A 17,477-nucleotide genomic window follows, 5' to 3' on the forward strand; every position below is an offset into this window, starting at 1 on the left:
CCCTCCCCCCAGGTAGAGAGGCATAGAGGCTCTTTGATGGCTGAGGGTGCAGGTATTGGAGACAGTGGCTGAGCAGGAAAGAAGCCAGGAAAGGGGCAGCTCGGTGAAGATTTGAGCCAGTCAATGAACAATGGGGGCGAATCTCTTCTCATCTATTAGCTTCAGGCCTCTAAACTTGCCCTGCTTTGGAGTATTTTGTGTGAGGTCCCTAGGAGATGTGTTTGAGTAACTCTTGCAATCTTTAGACAGACTACGTCTGAGCCTCTCCCTAGGAGAGCTGTGCTTGAGTCTCTCCTTAGCGGGACTGTGACAGGTTCTCTCAGAGGGACTGAGACGGTTTTTCTCAGACCAACTGTGTTGGCCCCTTTCAGAGTGGCTGTGTTGGCTGTGCTCAGAATGACTGTGTCTGCTCCTCTCAGAGTGACTGTGTCCACTTCTTTCAGAGGGACTAGGATGAGTTCGCTCTGAGGAACTGCGACCCCTCCTCTCAGAGGGCCTGTGCTGTCTTCTCACAAAAGGGCTGTGTCCTCTCCCCTCTAAGGGACTGTGATGAGTTTTCTGAAAGAGACTGCAATTGTTCCTCTCAGAGGGCCTGTGACATCTTCTCTCAGAGGGACTGCGACATCTCTTCTCAGAGGGACTCTGATGGCTCCTTTTGGAGAGACTGTGATGGCTCCTCTGAGAAGGACTTCGATGGCTCCTCTCAGAGGGACTGCGACACCTCCTCTCAGAGGGACTGCGACATCTCCTCTCAGAGGGACTCTGATGGCTCCTTTCAGAGAGACTGTGATGGCTCCTCTGAGAGGGACTTCGATGGCTCCTCTCAGAGGGACTGCGATGGCTCTTCTGAGAAGGACTTCTATGGCTCCTCTCAGAGGGACTGCAATGGCTCTTTAGAGAAGCACTAAGATGGCTCCTCTCAGAGGGACTGCGATGGCTCTTTAGAGAAGCACTTCGATGGCTCCTCTCAGAGGGACTGCAATGGCTCTTTAGAGAAGCACTAAGATGGCTCCTCTCAGAGGGACTGCGATGGCTCTTTAGAGAAGCACTTCGATGGCTCCTCTCAGAGGGACTGCGATGGCTCTTTAGAGAAGCACTTCGATGGCTCCTCTCAGAGGGACTGCGATGGCTCTTTAGAGAAGCACTTCGATGGCTCCTCTCAGAGGGACTGCGATGGCTCTTCTGAGAAGGACTCCGATGGCTCCTCTCAGAAGGACTGCGATGGCTCTTTAGAGAAGCACTTCGATGGCTCCTCTCAGAAGGACTATGATGGCTCTTTAGAGAAGCACTTCGATGGCTCCTCTCAGAGGGACTACGACATCTCCTCTCAGAAGGACTGCGACATCTCCTCTCAGAAGGACTGCGACATCTCCTCTCAGAGGGACTGCGATGGCTCCTTTCAGAGGAATTATGTGGGGTTTTCTCCCTTAAGAAGCTATGGTGGTTTCGCTTCTTGGGTGTGAGTTTCTCTCTAAGGTGACTGTGTGAGGTTCTCTTAAGTGAACCATGTAGATTTCTCCCTTGGGCTTGAACTCTGGATCCTGTTTTGGAGTTCTTAGATTCTTGGCTAGAGATTTCACTTCTGCAGAAGTTTTTCTTAGCTTTGCTGCTACTGTCATTTTGAACAATACCCATAGGCTGTCCGACTGAAGTGGTTTTGAAAATGGCACTTCTTTGGGAAACTATGGGCTTGGGCAGTTGGGTACATCTGCGTTGGAAAGAACTATCCCTTTTTGGTTGTTGAGCTGATCCGAATTGCTCTATTTCTTCCCATAACATCTTCTCCTGCTTAGTGGTTATGTCTGTTGGCTTTAGCTTAACAACTGGCATCCTGTCTCTTTTGATATCTCTTGATAGGGAATAATCTCTGGCTTTTTGTTTTGGATGGTGGTTTTTGCTTGAGCGCAAATGGTCTGGCCTTGACCTGTCCTCAGGCTTCTGCCCAGCAAAAGCCATAATTCTGTGTGCTATCTGGAATGCTTGCTTTAAGCCTTGAAAAAGCAGTTGAATGAATTTGGGTTGGGAGGATTTCTTAGATTGTCTTTTTGAAGAGGCAGTAATTGTCTGAGATGCTCCATTCCTCTTCCTTCTTAACTGGTCTGTTAATTCCCTAGAAGGACTCCGAATTGTGGTTCTACCATTTGTGTAGAACCTTGTGTTTTGTGTTCTGCCTCCCTTAGTGATTCTTTTCATTGGGTATTTTGAACTATGGGTCTTTTTGGTTCTCCTTTTAGCCCATTTTGCAACCTGATTGCTTTCAGAGTCACTCTCTGGTAGAGAATGAACTTGAGTAAAGTCATAGTACCCCAGCTCTCCAATTCCTGTCTTTCCTACTAGGTCAGGGCTGCTATACTGCCTTCGCCTGATGTGGACTTGTACAGGAGCAGGAGATTGGGAAGATCCAGACTGGAATTCTATTGTAGAAGTAGGACTCTTGGAAGCTCGAGTATAGCCTTTAGCTTTCCTTAGTGATGGTGATATAGGACTCCTCGGTGTGATGGGTCTGTCTCTTCTGTGGTACTTTGGCACTTGGGGTCTTTTCCCAGTTCGCAACCTAAAGCCAAGATGCAACCTAATCTCTCCGTGGCCTTCAGGAGTGCTTACAAGGTGGAGCTGTGGATAGATAAGAAGATAAGGCCCAAAGGTGCCCTGTAATTTATGAGAGCAATTAAATCCTGCACATCGGCCACACTGTAGGCAGATAGGGTATTTTAAAACCAGACCTGAAGTTAGAGGTGGAGGTACATTTGGGGGTATTTGACTCCTTAACAGTTTTGCTGCTATTTTTAGCTGCAGATCTTGTAGCAACTGGAACTGTTCTGAGAAGTCAGTCTTGGCCTGGGGAAGATAACTTGGCTTGAGACGGTGTTGGGACTCAAAAATCCTTGTCTGTGAATTACTCTGTGAGTTCTCACTCTCTTCCACTGGAACAGAATCTTTCCTAGTGAAAACTATATTGAAGGAAGACTCTAAATTTACTGGGGCAGGAGGGTGGCCCCCTGTACATGAAACAGGCATATGCTGAATGACTTCCTGGGATATATCACTGAGCTTCGAACTTTTCTTTATTCTCGCTCTAGTCCCAGAGTATTGCTGTATTATGGAGGACATGGAGCTACGTGTCCACATCCTTAAGGCTATTCTTTGCTCAACACCATGGCATGAAGTGTGCCTCTGAATGTAGTTTTTGGACACTGAAGTCTGAGAAATAATACTTCGACTCTTCTCTAGAAGACTCTGGGAAAATTCCATCAGTTCAGCTGGAACCCCAAATAAATTCTGAATGGATTGACAGATATCTGCAGTGGCTCTTTCCATTAAAGATGTTTGAGAACAAAGCTTTCTTTCCATAGTGGTTCCCAAGACATTCCCCAGCATTAGCATACTGGAGAGATATTTTCTAGGTAGTCGCTGTCTCCAGGAGTGATTCTCCCAAACATTGTGTTGTCTGCCGAGGACAGACCAGGTAAGGCCTCTTTGAGTTCCTGATCCTGACTGGAAGGTCCTAGATAGTGATCTCCAGCTTTGCGGAGGATGTTGGGATAGGCGCTGGAGTGAATTCTCTAGCTTTTCCACCTGCTTCTTATCAGTCCTCTTATATAGGACACCCACTTTGGGGATCTCAAAATGTGGGCTTTCTACAATGTTAACTGTCTTATCAGAGGATTGATTGTTAAGGGACAAGGGAAGGGTTGAAGCTTGTATCATAGTAGGGTCTATAAAGGACTCTTCAGGCTGCAAAATATCTGTCCCAAGGTTTTTTATACCCAAGGCCCTTGATACTTCTGGCATCTCCAAATCGCAAAAGCTTCCTAATTCAGATGTTTCGACAGAGCTTAAGATGAGCGAGTTTGAAGAGTTCTGTAGAAATCTAGAGAAATAATTCCCTATTTGTAACTCCTCTCTTGGTGTAAAATCCTCAGATTCCCTATTCTGATATACCTGTGCTAGATTCAAATCCTTGCATTTCATTATTTGAGGAGGCCCTATTTTTATCCCTATTGCTTTCACAGCTTGAAGCCGTTGTTCATGAGTGAACACTGTAGGTTCGTCAAATGGAGATGCTGGCTGTGAGAGTAATTCTGCAGATTTCATTTCAGTATTTGGCCTTGGAGTTAACTCGACAGGTTCTACCATTTCTTGAAGATGATTTTTTGGGAATAAATCCAAACAATCCATTACTTCAATCGCTGATCCTAAGGCTATTCCTATTGGTTCTACAACCTGGGGAATTGGTCCTGGTGCTAATTCCTCAGATTTTACAATCTGAAGTGGTGGCCCTGGGATTAACACAGTCTTCACAATTTGAAACCCTGTCAACTTCATTATTTCCAAAATTTGGTGTGTTGGCTCTGTGGTTAATTCCTTTGATTTTACGCTTTGTAAGCATAGCCCTGAGGTAAACGCAGAAGGTCTCACATCTTGCAGTTTTGGAGTCAACTCAACACAGTCTACCATTTGAGAGGTTGGCCCTGGGGTTAATGCTACAGACTTCACAACCTGAAGTGGTGGCCCAGGAGTCACTTTCACATATTCAATAACTTTTTGGGGAGCTACTGGGGTTATTCCTATTGGTTGATCAGCTTGAAGCTGTGTCTTTGTAGATCCTGTGACTTGATCTAGTGGCTTTGGACTAATCCTCATAAATTCTGTAATTTGGCCCCGTAGTCCTGGAGCTATCTGTGAATATTTCATGCTTTGATTCTGTGACTGTGTTAGTCCCATTGATCCATCCCCTTGCTGCCATGTCTCAGAGGTGAGCTCTACAGATTCTGCGTGTCCTGCAACTTGACCTGTTTGCTTTGGGGGCAAATCTAAAGATTTCTCCCTTTGAAGCCATTGCTTAGAGGTGGAACTCAAAGATTCAGGAACTTGATATCCTAGCCCTGGTGTCATCTCTGGAGATTCTGGGACATGATGTAATGACTTTGTAGTCAGTGCTTCCGATTCTTCCCTTTGCAGTCTCTTCTCAGAGATCACCTCCACAAATTCTAGTGCTTGAGAATAGGGCCTTGGAGCTCTCTCTGCATATCCAGTGGTTTTACTTATTGGCTTTGAGGTCATTCCAAGGAATTCCTTCCCTTTTGGCCTTCCCTGAGAGGTCAGCCCCATAGTTTCTGTAGCGTGATGCTTGGGCTCTGGTGTCCTCTCTTCAGATTCTACAACTTGCTTCAGTGGCCTTGTAGGTGACTCCCCCAAATCCTTAACTTGAGGCCATGACTGAGAGAGCAACTCTAGGGTTTCTGGGATTTTCTTTAGGGTTAATTCTAAGGATGTAGAGCCTTGATTCCTTAGCTCAGGAGCCAGACCGACAGATTCTGGTACTTGAAGATCTAGCCTTAGAGGCACTCCTGAAGATTCCATGGCTTTACTTGTTGGCTTTGGGGTCAACCCCACAGATTTTTCTACAGTTTCTTTGCCTTGGTGTGCCAATCTTTCTGTGATATGATAAATTGGTATTGAAATCAAATTCGCAGATTTAGAGACTTGATGCTTTGGTGGTGGGATCATCTCTGCACATTCTACAAACTGATGCCCTGGCCTAGGGATTATCTCAGAGGAGTCTGTGATTTGATAACTTCTTTTTGGAGTTAGCTCCTCAGATTTTGTTCTTTGAAGCAGTGACCCAGGTGGCAACTGTACAGATTTTATATCTTGTTGCAGAGATACTGAAGACAATTTCACATGTTTTGTACTTTGCAACTTTGGTTCCGGAGTAAACTCCAAAGGTTTCTCACCTTGTTGCTGTGATTCTGGAGACAAACTTGAAAATTTAACGGTACTCAACATTGGTCCTGGTATGAACTTCTTAGTTGGCTCTGGTACCAACACCACTGATTTCATACCTTGCCTTCCTGAAGTCAACTCCCGGCAATTCATACCTTGCTGTTGGGACCCTGGTGTGAACTCTGCAGATTTCACATCTTGAAAACATGGCTCTGGTGCAAAGACCTCAGAATTAACACTTGGTGACCTTAGGCAGGACGACAACCCTAAAGAATTAGCGCTTTGAGGCTGTGGCAATAGGTTTGACTTCAGAGATTTCACATCTTGAGAACGTGGCTCTGATTCAAACACCACAGATTTCTGCCTGAGGCAAGAAACCAAATCCTTAGAATTCACATCTTGAGGTTGTGGCCCTGGTTTCAACTCTAGAGATTTCACATCTTGAAAACACAGCTTTGGTGCAAACACCACAGATCTCACCCTTTGCTGCCTGAGGTGTGAGGACAACTCCCCAGAATTCATACCTTGAGGATGTGGCCCTGGATTTAACTCCATAGATTTCATTTTTTTAAAACATGGCTCTAGTGCAAACATCTCATATTTCAAGTCCTGCAGCTCAGAGCCTGAAATCAGTTTCACAGAATTTGCACCACAAAGCAATGGCTCTTTGTTCATCTTCACGGACTTTACATCTTCAAGCAGTGGCTCTGGTAAAAATAACATAGATTTCACACCATTTAATGGAGAGCCTAAAGTGAACACTGACTGCACAACTTGTTGCTGTGACCGACAGTGATTCTCCAAAAACTGGATTTCTGGAAACTTTGCCCCTGGAATTAACTCAGAAGATTTTACACCTTGCAAATGTGGTCCAGGATTGAACAGAATAGATTTTGTACCTTGATATTCTGGCAGAGGGTTCAATTCAGAGGGTTTCATGCCTTGCATCTGTGGCCCTGGATTAATCTTTGTAGAATTAATGCATTGAAGTTCTGACCCTAAATTCAAATCAGAAGGATTCACACCTTGCAGCTGTGGGCCACAGTTGAAGTCCCGTGATATTATACCTGGAAACTTAGTCCCCGGAGTCAATTCACATTTCAAATTTTGTAAATGTTGCACAGGGTTGAACATAACAGATTTTATACCTAGAACTTCTGGCCCCAGATTCAAATCAAAAGATCCCATACCTTGACATTTAACCCCTGAAGTCAACTCAGAAGATTGTATACCTTGCAAAGGTGGCCCAAGTTTGCACCCCATAGAATTTACACATTGTAATTTTGGCTCTGGATTCAACTCAGAAGAATTTACACACTTCATCTGTGGCCCAGGGCTGCATTCCACAGGTGCCACACAAAGAAATTTTGACCCTGGAATCAATTCAGATTTCAAATCTTGCAAATGTGCTTCAGGGTTGAACACCATAGATGTCTCATTTGGAATCTCTGTCCCCGAACTCAACTCAGAAGACTTCATACCTTGAAGTTTTGAAACTGAAGTTAATTCAGAAGGGTTTATACCTTGCAAGGGTGGCTCAGAGTTGCATCCAAGAGAATTTACACACTGAAGTTTTGGTTTTGAAATAAATGCAGAAGAATTCACATCTTGTAAAGGTGGCCCAAGGCAGAACACCTGGGATTTTATACCTTGAAGCTCTGACCCAGGATTCAGCTCAGGTTTTACACCTTTCAACTGTGGCCCAGTGCTGAATGCCCTAACATTTATACACTGAAGCTGTGGCCCTGGGTTCAATTCAGAGGATTTCCCACCTTGTAATTTAGGCTGATGCTTGAATTCCAGAAATTGCTCATATGGAAGCTTCATGTCTGTGCACAATTCAGATTTTATTTCTTGTAACTGTGGCCTGGGATTGAACTTGAAAGACTGCATACCTTGAAGCCTTGATCCCTGGCATAACTCAGAAGATTTCACATCTTGCAACTGTTGCTCAGGATTGAATTCCCTAGATTTCACATCTTGAAGCTTTGTCTTTTTGCATAATTCTGAAGATTTTATATGTTGCAAATGTGGTCCAGGATTGTATACCATACATTTCACACTTTGAAGCTCTGGCCATGGTTTCAACTTAAAAGATTTCTCTTCTTGCCACTGCTTCCCAGCACTGAACTCAGAAGATATCGCACTGCAGATCTTTGATTCCAAGGCTAACTCAGAGGGGTCTGCAACCTGGAATTCTAGGTCATGGTTGGCCTCTGTGGTTTTCATTATTTGAAGCTTTATGGACTCAGGAGATTTTGTACCTTGCAACTTTGCCCCAGGGTTGAGTTTCATAGATTTCATACCTTGAAGGTGTGCCCCTGGTGTCAACATAGGCAATTTCCTATTTTGTAACTGTGCGGCTGACTCAAACCCCAAAGATTTCACATCTTGGGCCTTTCCATCTAGAGTCAATTCAAGAGATTTCATATCTTGCCACATGGGTCTGGTAAGGAATTCCACAGATTCTCCACTTTGAAGCTTTGTTTTTGGTGTTAACTCAGAAGATGTTACACCTTGTAACTGCGGAACAGGTTTTAACTCAACAGATTTCAAATCTTGAAGCCTGCACTCTAGCATCAAATCAGATTTCTCACCTTGTCTCCATGGTCCAGGGTTGAACTCCACAGATTTTACACCTTGAAGCTTCCTCTTCTGAGTTAAATCAGATTTCCCACCTTGTAGCTTTGGACCATGGTTGAACTCAGAGGATTTCGCTTCTTGAAGCTTTGATCCTGGGATCACTTCAGAAGATTTCGCACCTTGAAAGTGTGATCTAGAACTGAACCCTGCAGATTTTTTATCTTGAAGCTTTATACCCATGATCAACTCAGAACATTTCACGTCTTGTAACTGTGGGCCTGATTGTACACCTGGAAACTTCCCCCCCGGGATCAAATCAGAGGATTTCTCACCTTGTAACTTTGGACTAGGTTTCAGTTCTACAGATTTCACACCTTGAAGCTTTTCCCTTGGGATCACTTGTGAAGATTTCACATCCTGCAAGTGTGGTCCAGACTTGAAATTCATAGATTTTACATCTTGAAGCTTTATACCCATGATCAACCTAGAAGACTTCATATCTTGCAACTGTGGGCCTGACTTGAAATCCACGGATTTCACTTTTTGAAGCTTTGTCCCTAGTATCAATTCAGAAGATTTCACACCTCCCAACTGTGGCCCAGGTTTGAACTTCGCAGATTCCACATCTTGAAACTTTGTTTCTGAGATTAACTTAGAACATTTCCCTTCTTGAAATTGTGGCTGTGGGTTGAACACCAATTTCACATTTTGAAACTTTGATCCCAGGATCAGGTCAGAAGATTTCACAACTTGCTCCTGGGAACTGGGGCAGCTTTCTTTATGTTTTATATTTTGAAGCTTTGTCTTTGGGGTCCTTTCAGAAGAATTCACACCTTGTAATGATGGCCCGAGGTTGAAATCTGTACATTTGGTACCTTGAATCTTTGTCCCTGTGGTCACTTTAGAAAATGTCATACCTTCCAACAGTGAACTTGGATTTAACTCAGTAAATGTCATATCTTGGGACCTTATCTCAGGCGACAACTTAGAAGATTTTAGATCTTGCCACTGTGACCCAGAGTTGAAATTCTCAGATTTCACACCTTGTACCTTTGCCTGAAGAGTCAATTCAGATGACTTCATGCTTTTCAAGTGTAGTGGGGAGTTCAACTCTATAGCGATATTACTTCGTAATTGTGACCCTTGGCTTGTTACCCCAGATTTCATGTTAGGAAGCTGTGGCTCTTCTGTAAGCACTAGAGACTTCACACCTTGAAGCTGTGCTCCTGGGGATGACTGTAAGGGTTTCACTTCTTGAAGCTTTGGTCCTGCAGTCAATTTAGTAGATTTCCTATCAGGCACACAAAGCCTAGATTTGAATGGCATAGATTTTATATCACAGAGCTTTGACCTTGAAGTCAGGTCACATGATTTCACACTTCTAACCTGTAGACAAGGTTTCAAATCGCAGTCTTGAAGCTGATGTTCCTGGAGGGATGCCAAAGATGGTGTATCTTGGAGCTTTGGCCTTGGAGTCAATGCAGATGACTTTCTATCTCTTAACTGTGTTAAAGATTTCAACCCTACAGATCTGACACCTTGAGACTGTAACCCTATGGACTTAGCACCTTGGAAATCAGGTCCTGGTATCCACTGAATACATCTCATACTTTCCAGCTGTGTCTCTTTTTTGAACTCAATAGTTTTCACATCTTGAAGCTGTGGCTCTGAGGTTGATGCCAAAGCCTTCCCTTTTTGCAGCTGTGGTCCTGGGAACACCTCAGGGGTTTTCACATTCCGCACCTTTGGCCCAAGGTTGAACTCCGTATATGTTGCACCTTGAGGTCTTGGCCCAAGAGTCAATTCCGATGACTTCACATCTCTTAACTGTATCGAAGATTTCAACCCTGCAGATTTAACACCTTGAGACTGTGACCCAAGATTTAACTCTACAGACTTCACAGCCTGGAACTTAGGTCCTGGTATCCACTGAATACATCTCATACTTTCAAGCAGTGGCTCTTGTTTTAACTCAACAGTTTTTACACAAAGTTGTGGCTCTGAAGCTGACTCTGAGGGTTTTATTTGGTGCAACTGTGGCCCTGGGGTCAACTTAGGAGACTTTATGCTTTGCAACTGTGGTTCAAGTGGTCCAAGTTTGAATTCTTTAGGTTTTAAACCTTGAATATTTGATTCTGGAGTCAATTCAAATGATTTCATACTTTCAAACTGTAACTCAAAATCGAGGTCTACTAATTTTTTATCTTCAAATTTTATCTCTGGAATTAACTCCAAAGACACCCCACCATCTGACTTAGCCCCCCTCTTCAGTTGCTCTGAATTCACACATTGCTGCTTTGGTGAGATTACAGATATCTTGCCATCCTGTTCTGGCCCAGAAGTTACAGTCACAGGTGCTGTCCCTTGAAACTGTTGCATTGGGGTTAAATCCACAGCTTTTACTCCTTGAAACTTTGGTCTTCTGGTCACTTTCACAGATTTCACTTCCTGTTTCTTTAACGTTGGGGTCAACTTCGCAGATTTCACACATTGCCGCTCTGAATCTGGAGTTTCCTCTACAGATTTTAAACTTTGATGCTTTAAACATGGGGTACTGTCGACAAATTTTGTATCTTGTGTTTGTGGCTCTAAAGTCAGTTCCTCGGTTTTCCCACCTTGCAGTTCAGACCCTTGGAGCAAAGGCCCTGGTGCAAAAGGCACCAGTTTCTCACCTTGCATCTTTGGCCCAAATTTCAATTCCACAGTTTTCACATCCTGCAGTTGTGTTCTTGGGACCAACTCCACAGCTTTGGATACCTGAATTTTGGCCTGCAGAGTCAAGTCAGATTTTGCATCCTGAAGCTTGATATCTTCAGTGTTTTTCACAGGTTTGACATGTTCTATCCATGGCACTGCAGTTATCTCCACGGATTTCTCACCTTCCATTTGTGGACTGGGGGTTAGCAACATAGATTTCATACCTTTTAGACACTGTCCTGTAGTTAAGGCCACAGATTTCACATCTTTCAGCTCAGAGATCAACAATTCAGATTTTAAACCTTGAAGTTTTGAGCCTGGAGTCAGCTCCATTGGTTCCACACCTCCCACCTGTGGCCCTTGGATCAATTCAGAAGATTTTATCCCTTGTAAATGTGGTCTTCTAGTCAACTCAGAATAGTTAACACTTGGCAACTGTGACTCAGGAGTCAACTCCATAGATTTTGCATCTGGTTTCTGTGGCTGTGAGACAATTTTATAAAAAATGTTACCTTCCAAGTTTGACATTTGGTCCATCACTAAATTTTTTACACCTTGAAACAATGTCTCTGGTACTAACATTGCAGGCTTGACCACTTGCTTTTGAGGTCCTGGGGACAACCCCATAGATCTTACTCCTTGCATCTTTGGCATTGGGGTCAACTCAAAAAATTTCACATATTGCAGTTGTGGCCCTGAGTTTAACTCTGAAGACTTCACACCGTGAGGTTGAGTTCCTGATGTCAGATCACAAAATTTAACATCTTGTAGCCATGGCCCTGGGTTAAGCCCCACCTGCTTTATATCTTGAAGTCCTGGAGACATCTTTGCTAATTTAGAATCTTGAAGCCCTAACTCTGGAGTCATCTCCACAGAATTCACACCATGAAACATTGATCCTGGGGTTTGCTCCCCAAATTTGACACCTTGAAGCTTTGGCCCTGAAGTCAATCCAGAAAACTTGACATCTTGCTCCCTTGGCCCTAGGTTCAGTTCTTGAGACTTCACACCTTGAAACTGTAGTTCTGAGGTCAATTTCATAGATTCCATGCTGTGAAACTGTGATCCCTCAACAGACAGAAGAGATTTCATATTTTCACTCAACAGCCCTTGGCTTGATTCCAAAGATGATTCTGTTACAAATCCTAAGGACTGTATGTCTTGAAGCTGTGTTCCTGGTATACATTGCACATGTTTGAAACCTTGATGCTTTGGTTCTGAGGTCAAATCAGAAAATCTTACATCTTGCAACCATGGTCCTGAGTTTTGTTCCACAAATTTCATACCTTGAGTTTGTGGTTCTGGAGACAATTGTACGGACATAACACTTTGATGCTTTGGCCCTGGGATAAAATCGGACAATTTGATCTCTTGCATTGGGGAATCTGGGGTCAGTTCATCAGATTTCACACTATGATGTGGGGACCTTGAGATTAAATCTACAGGTTTTTCTCCTTGAAGAAGTGACCCTAGGGATAACTTTGAAAATCTGACACTTTGCAAATGTGGCCCCGGGGTCAATTTCACACCTTGAAGCTGTGCCCCCTTAGTCAATTCCTCTGATATTATACTTTGTAGTACTGGTTCTTGTACCAGCTTCTCAGATTGCACCATTCCAGTAGTAGCTGGCTGTTGGATTAAATTAACATATTCCACATCTTGTAGTTGTGGCTCTGGATCCAGCTGCATAGACTTTACTCCCTCCAACTGTGGCTCTGGGGTCAACTCCATAACATGTCGTTTTGGTCGTGTGATAAATTGTTTAGATCCTACCACTAATGGGGATGACTCAGGGGTTAACTTCACAGATTTCAAATTTTGCATCAGTGGCTCTGATTTCTCATATTGCATCCCTGGTCCTAAAGTCAGTTCTGGAGATCCTTTTACTGAATATGGTGATACTGGCATTGTCTCCTGGGTATTTTCAACTTGAAACAATGCCAATCCAAAAGGTTCTGTGTTTTCATATTCTGACCTTAGGGGTATCTCTGAAGGCTCAATAACTTGAAGGTGTGGCTTTAGAGTCATTCCTGTAGATTCTATAACTTGACCTATTGGTTTTTGTGTTAATGCCACTTGGAGCAAAGCCTCAGAAACCAGCCTCGCAGTTTCTGTGTCTTGACAGCCTGGCCCTGGAGTTACCTCTGAAAAATTTTGAAAACATGGCCTGGGTATCATCCCAGTAGTCTCCACTACTTGCTGTGGGATTAATTTCACAGATTCCTCCTCTTGTGGCCAGGTCTGAGAAGCTAACTCTGCAAATGCTGTATCTTGATGCCTTGGTCTAGAAGTTGGACCCACAGATTTCATTGCTTGTAAATGTGGTTCCATGGTTAGTTTCCTTGATTCAACATATAAATGTGTTTCAGGAATTAACCTCCTAGATTCTTCCAGTGGTACAGTTAAAGCCACAAATGTATTACCATGCATTAATGGACCTAGAGTCAACTCCTCAAGTTTTGCACTTTGGGGCTGCTGTTCTGGGGCCAATAGCACAGATTTCACACCTTGAAATTGTGGTTCTGAGGCCAACTCCTTATAATTCATAAATTCTGAATATGGTCCTAGATTCAGATGAACAAACTTCATACCTTGGGACTCTGGGTTCAACACTTCTGGGTTCATTCCTTGCACCTCTGATCCTGGTACCAACTCTGGAGATTCTGGAATTATGTGTTGAGACACTCGGGTCTCCAAGGCCTTTACGCCTTGGAGCATTGTCTCAAGAGCACCTTGGAAAGGCATTGAGTTCACCTGCATAGATTCTGAAGTCTGGCTCAATGGCCCTGGAGTACTTCTTAAAGATGATTGTTTCAACTCCACAGATGATTTCCTGGGGTGACAAGTGTCAGAGGTCAACTCTGCTTCTGTTCCTTGATATCCTGGCTCTGTGATCGTTCCTGAAGATTCTAAAGCTTGATGCCATGGGGTCAATCCTTCAGGTTCTGTGGCTTGATGATTTGGCTTGAGGTTCAGCTTTACAGATTTTACTGCCTGAATGTGTGTCCCTGAGATTGGCTCCTCATATTTCAAACCTTCTACCTGTGTTTCGGGAATCAACTTTCTACATTCTACCATTTGAGAAATTTTCACATCTTTAAGCAATAGTACTGGGGGTGTCTCCTTAGATCTTTCATCTTGTAACCATGGCTTTGGGGCCAACTCCACGGATTTCATATCTTCCTGTAGTGGTCTTAGGGTCAACTCCACAGCTTTTATATCTGGAAACTCTGGTGGAAGGGTCAAATGAACATATTCCAGACCTTGCAGCTGTGAACTGGAGGTCAAATCTATCGATTTCCTATTTTGCAACTGCGGTGCTGGAGCTAACTCAGCAGATTTTCCACTTTGTTGTTGTGTTCCTAGGGTTAAATGAATAGATTTTACACCTTGAAGCTGAGACCCTGGGGCTAACTGCACAGACTTCCCACGTTCCAGCTGTGGAATAGGGGTTAGCTCATTAGATTTTACAATGTGCAGTTGAAGTTCTGGGGCCAATTCTATAGGGTTCACAGTTGGGATCAGCTGTCCATATTTTACCATTTGTGGGACTGAACCTGGGGTTATGTCTATAGATTTTACATTTTGCAATCCTGGGGATAACTTCATAGAATCCACAGCCTTAAGTTGTGGCATTGGCTTACCCCCCAAATATTCTACAACTGGAAGTAGTGATGTAGTGCTCATTACTGCAGATTCTGTGACTTGATGTAGTGGCTTTTGGCTCATTCCCTTAGATGCTGTACTTTGACCTAGTGACCTTGGACCTGTCCCTAAAGGTTCCATTATTTGATGATGTGACTGTGTCGACTCAGTCAGATTTCTGATCATGGGGTCAGAGGCCAACCCCATAGTTTCTATAATTTGATGGCTTTGCCGTGGACTCATCTCTGAAGATTCTAAGATTTGATGCCATGGGGTCAACCTTGGAGATTCCATGTCTTGATGAGGTAGCCCTTGGGGTAATGCCGTAGTTTCTGAGCCTTGATGATATGGTTGTGGAGTTATCTCCACGGAGTCTAGCACTTGAATCCATGACCCAGGAGTCAACTCCAGAGGTTCCTTTACTTGAGATACTGGCCTTGAAATCAAATCCTGAGTTTCCACAACTTGTGATTGTGGTGCTATGATCATTCCCATGGGTGACCCCAGTGCTACTGGAGTTACCTTTAAAGAATGTATGGATTGATGTGATGGCGCTGGAATCATCCCTACTGATTCTGTGACTTTAAGTGGTGGCTTTGGAGGTAAACCCACAGATTCTACAACTCCAGGTGGACAAATAGTAGTAGGAAAGCTAGAAGAAGTCAAACCATCTCGCTGAGTTGCTCCTGGGGCCAAATTTGCAATTTTAGACTGTGAATCTCCAGATTCTATAACATGTGGCTGTGCTGGTGGAATTATCCCCATGAAATCCATAGCTTGTAATAGTGCCACTGGAGTTACTTTTGCATAATCCATAACTTGATGCAATGGACTGGAGATCATTTCTAATGATCTTGTGTTTTGACATATTGGCTCTGAAGGAATCTTCAGTGGTTCTATGATTTGACTTTGTGGCTTTGAGGTTATGTGCACTGATTCAGTAACTTCAGGCTGTGGCCCTACAGTAATTTCCACAGTTTCCACAACTGCATGTTGTGCCTTTGGACTCATCTTTCCTGGTGGTATGACTTCATGGTCCAACAATGTGTTTATTTCCCCTGACTCCATGGCTTGAGATTGTGTTCTTGGAGTGATTCCCACTGATTCTATGATATATGGATGTGATTTATTAATCATCCCCATAGAATCCATGACTTGAAGCAATGCTACAGGAGTTACCTTCACATTATCTGTGACTTGATGCAATGGTCTTGAGGTCATCTTTGATTCCGTAACTTGATGCTGAGGACTTGGTGTTACCTCCACTGATTCAGTGACTTGATATGATGGTTTTGTGCTTACCCTCACTTTTTTCATGGTTCCCATTGGTTTCCCAACTTCATCTGCTGGCTGTGGGAACAAACCCACAGATTCTATCACTTCTGAATGTGATTCTGGGATCATCCCCATTGAATCCATGACTTGAAGTAATGCCAAGGGAGTTACCTTTATGCTATCTGTAACTTGATATGGTAGCCTTGGGGTCAACTCCACATTAGACACGTGAGTCTTAGGCTGCTGTATCCTTTCTTCCGGAAGACCTATGACTTTCTGCTTCTGTATATTAACTTCTAGGACATGTTTTGGCTCCTTCTGCAGTAAAGTGGTTTCCTCTTGAATTATGTCAGCTCCTAAACTTTTGGTAAGTGGAGTGCCCAATGATGGAACTAAGGGCCTGGATTCAAGGATTTGGGGGCCATCCCCAGGTTGTGACTGCTTACCTGGGATAAGTGACGGTGAAATTTTTGTTTCTGTTCTATTTAATCCAGATTCCACTCCAATATTCACATGGAGCTGAAATGATGGACAGTTTAGGGATTTATTGTTGATACTTTGTTCAGTACTTTGATGAATGGGCATAGATACCTGGATTTGAGGTTTCTCTGGTTCAGGAACTCCTCCTTGTGCCTCAATTAAATAATTCAGCATTGCCCATGATTCCCTCACAGGCAGAGGCACTGTTTGTTCCCTCAAAGTATAAACCTTCCAAGCCATATGTCCCTCTAACTCCCACCTAGCCAAAGGAGAGAGCCGGATTGGAGCCCACCCCGAGAATCGTGGTCTTGCCTTGAAAATAAAATCTGGCCCATGATCCAATGTCAAATGACTCTTGCTCTCTCTCCCATTCTTTGTTTCTTCTTGTTGGCAAAGATCTGGGGATTCGAACACAGAGTTGATAAAAGAGCTTTGAGATCTTAAGGGTGAAAGAGCCGTCAAATTCTGAAAAAGTTTTGATTTCCCAAACTCTGAGAGCTGAAAAGGGGGCAGGGATGTGCCTTGGTTCCTGAACACAGAAGACTGGTTTTTGGGTAAAATAGGTAAACTATGGCTCCGGAGTTGCCAGGTTGTTCCTTCAGAAAAGACAGGAAGTTGTGAGAGGCTGGAGTTGTTGCATAATGAGCCAGAGGAGATGCTGTGGTCAGTAGAATGTTTTGCCTTCTTACAGCCACAACAGGGTAGAGCAGGCTCTTGAGCCACAAGCACAGAGGAGGTGGAGGAAGAAATCATATCCTGTGGTTCAGGCAAACACAATTCCATAAGACTTGATCTAAGAAATAAAGAAAAGTTTCCATTTGCTTTGAAGCAGGAAAAGGGAGGAAAAGGGAAAGATAATGGCTATTTCGGATATGAAATATTTTAGCCTGAGGGAGCACAACAACAAAAGAGGTTGCTTTCCCCAGTAGCAATTACTTATGGAAAGAGTTCCCCTACCAGGAGGAAAGGGAGGCATTTGTCTCCATTCCAATAGAAATGATCCATAAAGCAGTTGTTCTTAAACCTTTGGGCCCAGAATTTACCCCACTGCCAAAACTAAGTAACCAACC

General features: G+C 43.6%; 1 protein-coding gene across 3 annotated transcripts in view; it reads right to left on the bottom strand.

Annotated features, from left to right (window-relative positions):
- Positions 1 to 15: 15 nt before the first annotated feature.
- The window catches only part of CUNH2orf16 (chromosome unknown C2orf16 homolog), a 36,399-nt gene continuing 18,937 nt past the window's right edge, over positions 16 to 17,477 (bottom strand). For all 3 annotated transcript variants that reach the window (XM_057309107.1, XM_044390870.3, XM_044390867.3), the window contains one exon: positions 16 to 17,200. In XM_057309107.1, coding sequence (XP_057165090.1) covers positions 121 to 17,200 — 17,080 coding nt within the window. In that variant the 3' untranslated portion in view covers positions 16 to 120. The remainder of the gene's footprint in view (positions 17,201 to 17,477) is intronic.

The sequence above is a fragment of the Ursus arctos genome, unplaced genomic scaffold (genome assembly GCF_023065955.2).
Source record: "Ursus arctos isolate Adak ecotype North America unplaced genomic scaffold, UrsArc2.0 scaffold_8, whole genome shotgun sequence".
Taxonomy (NCBI): Eukaryota; Metazoa; Chordata; class Mammalia; order Carnivora; family Ursidae; genus Ursus; species Ursus arctos.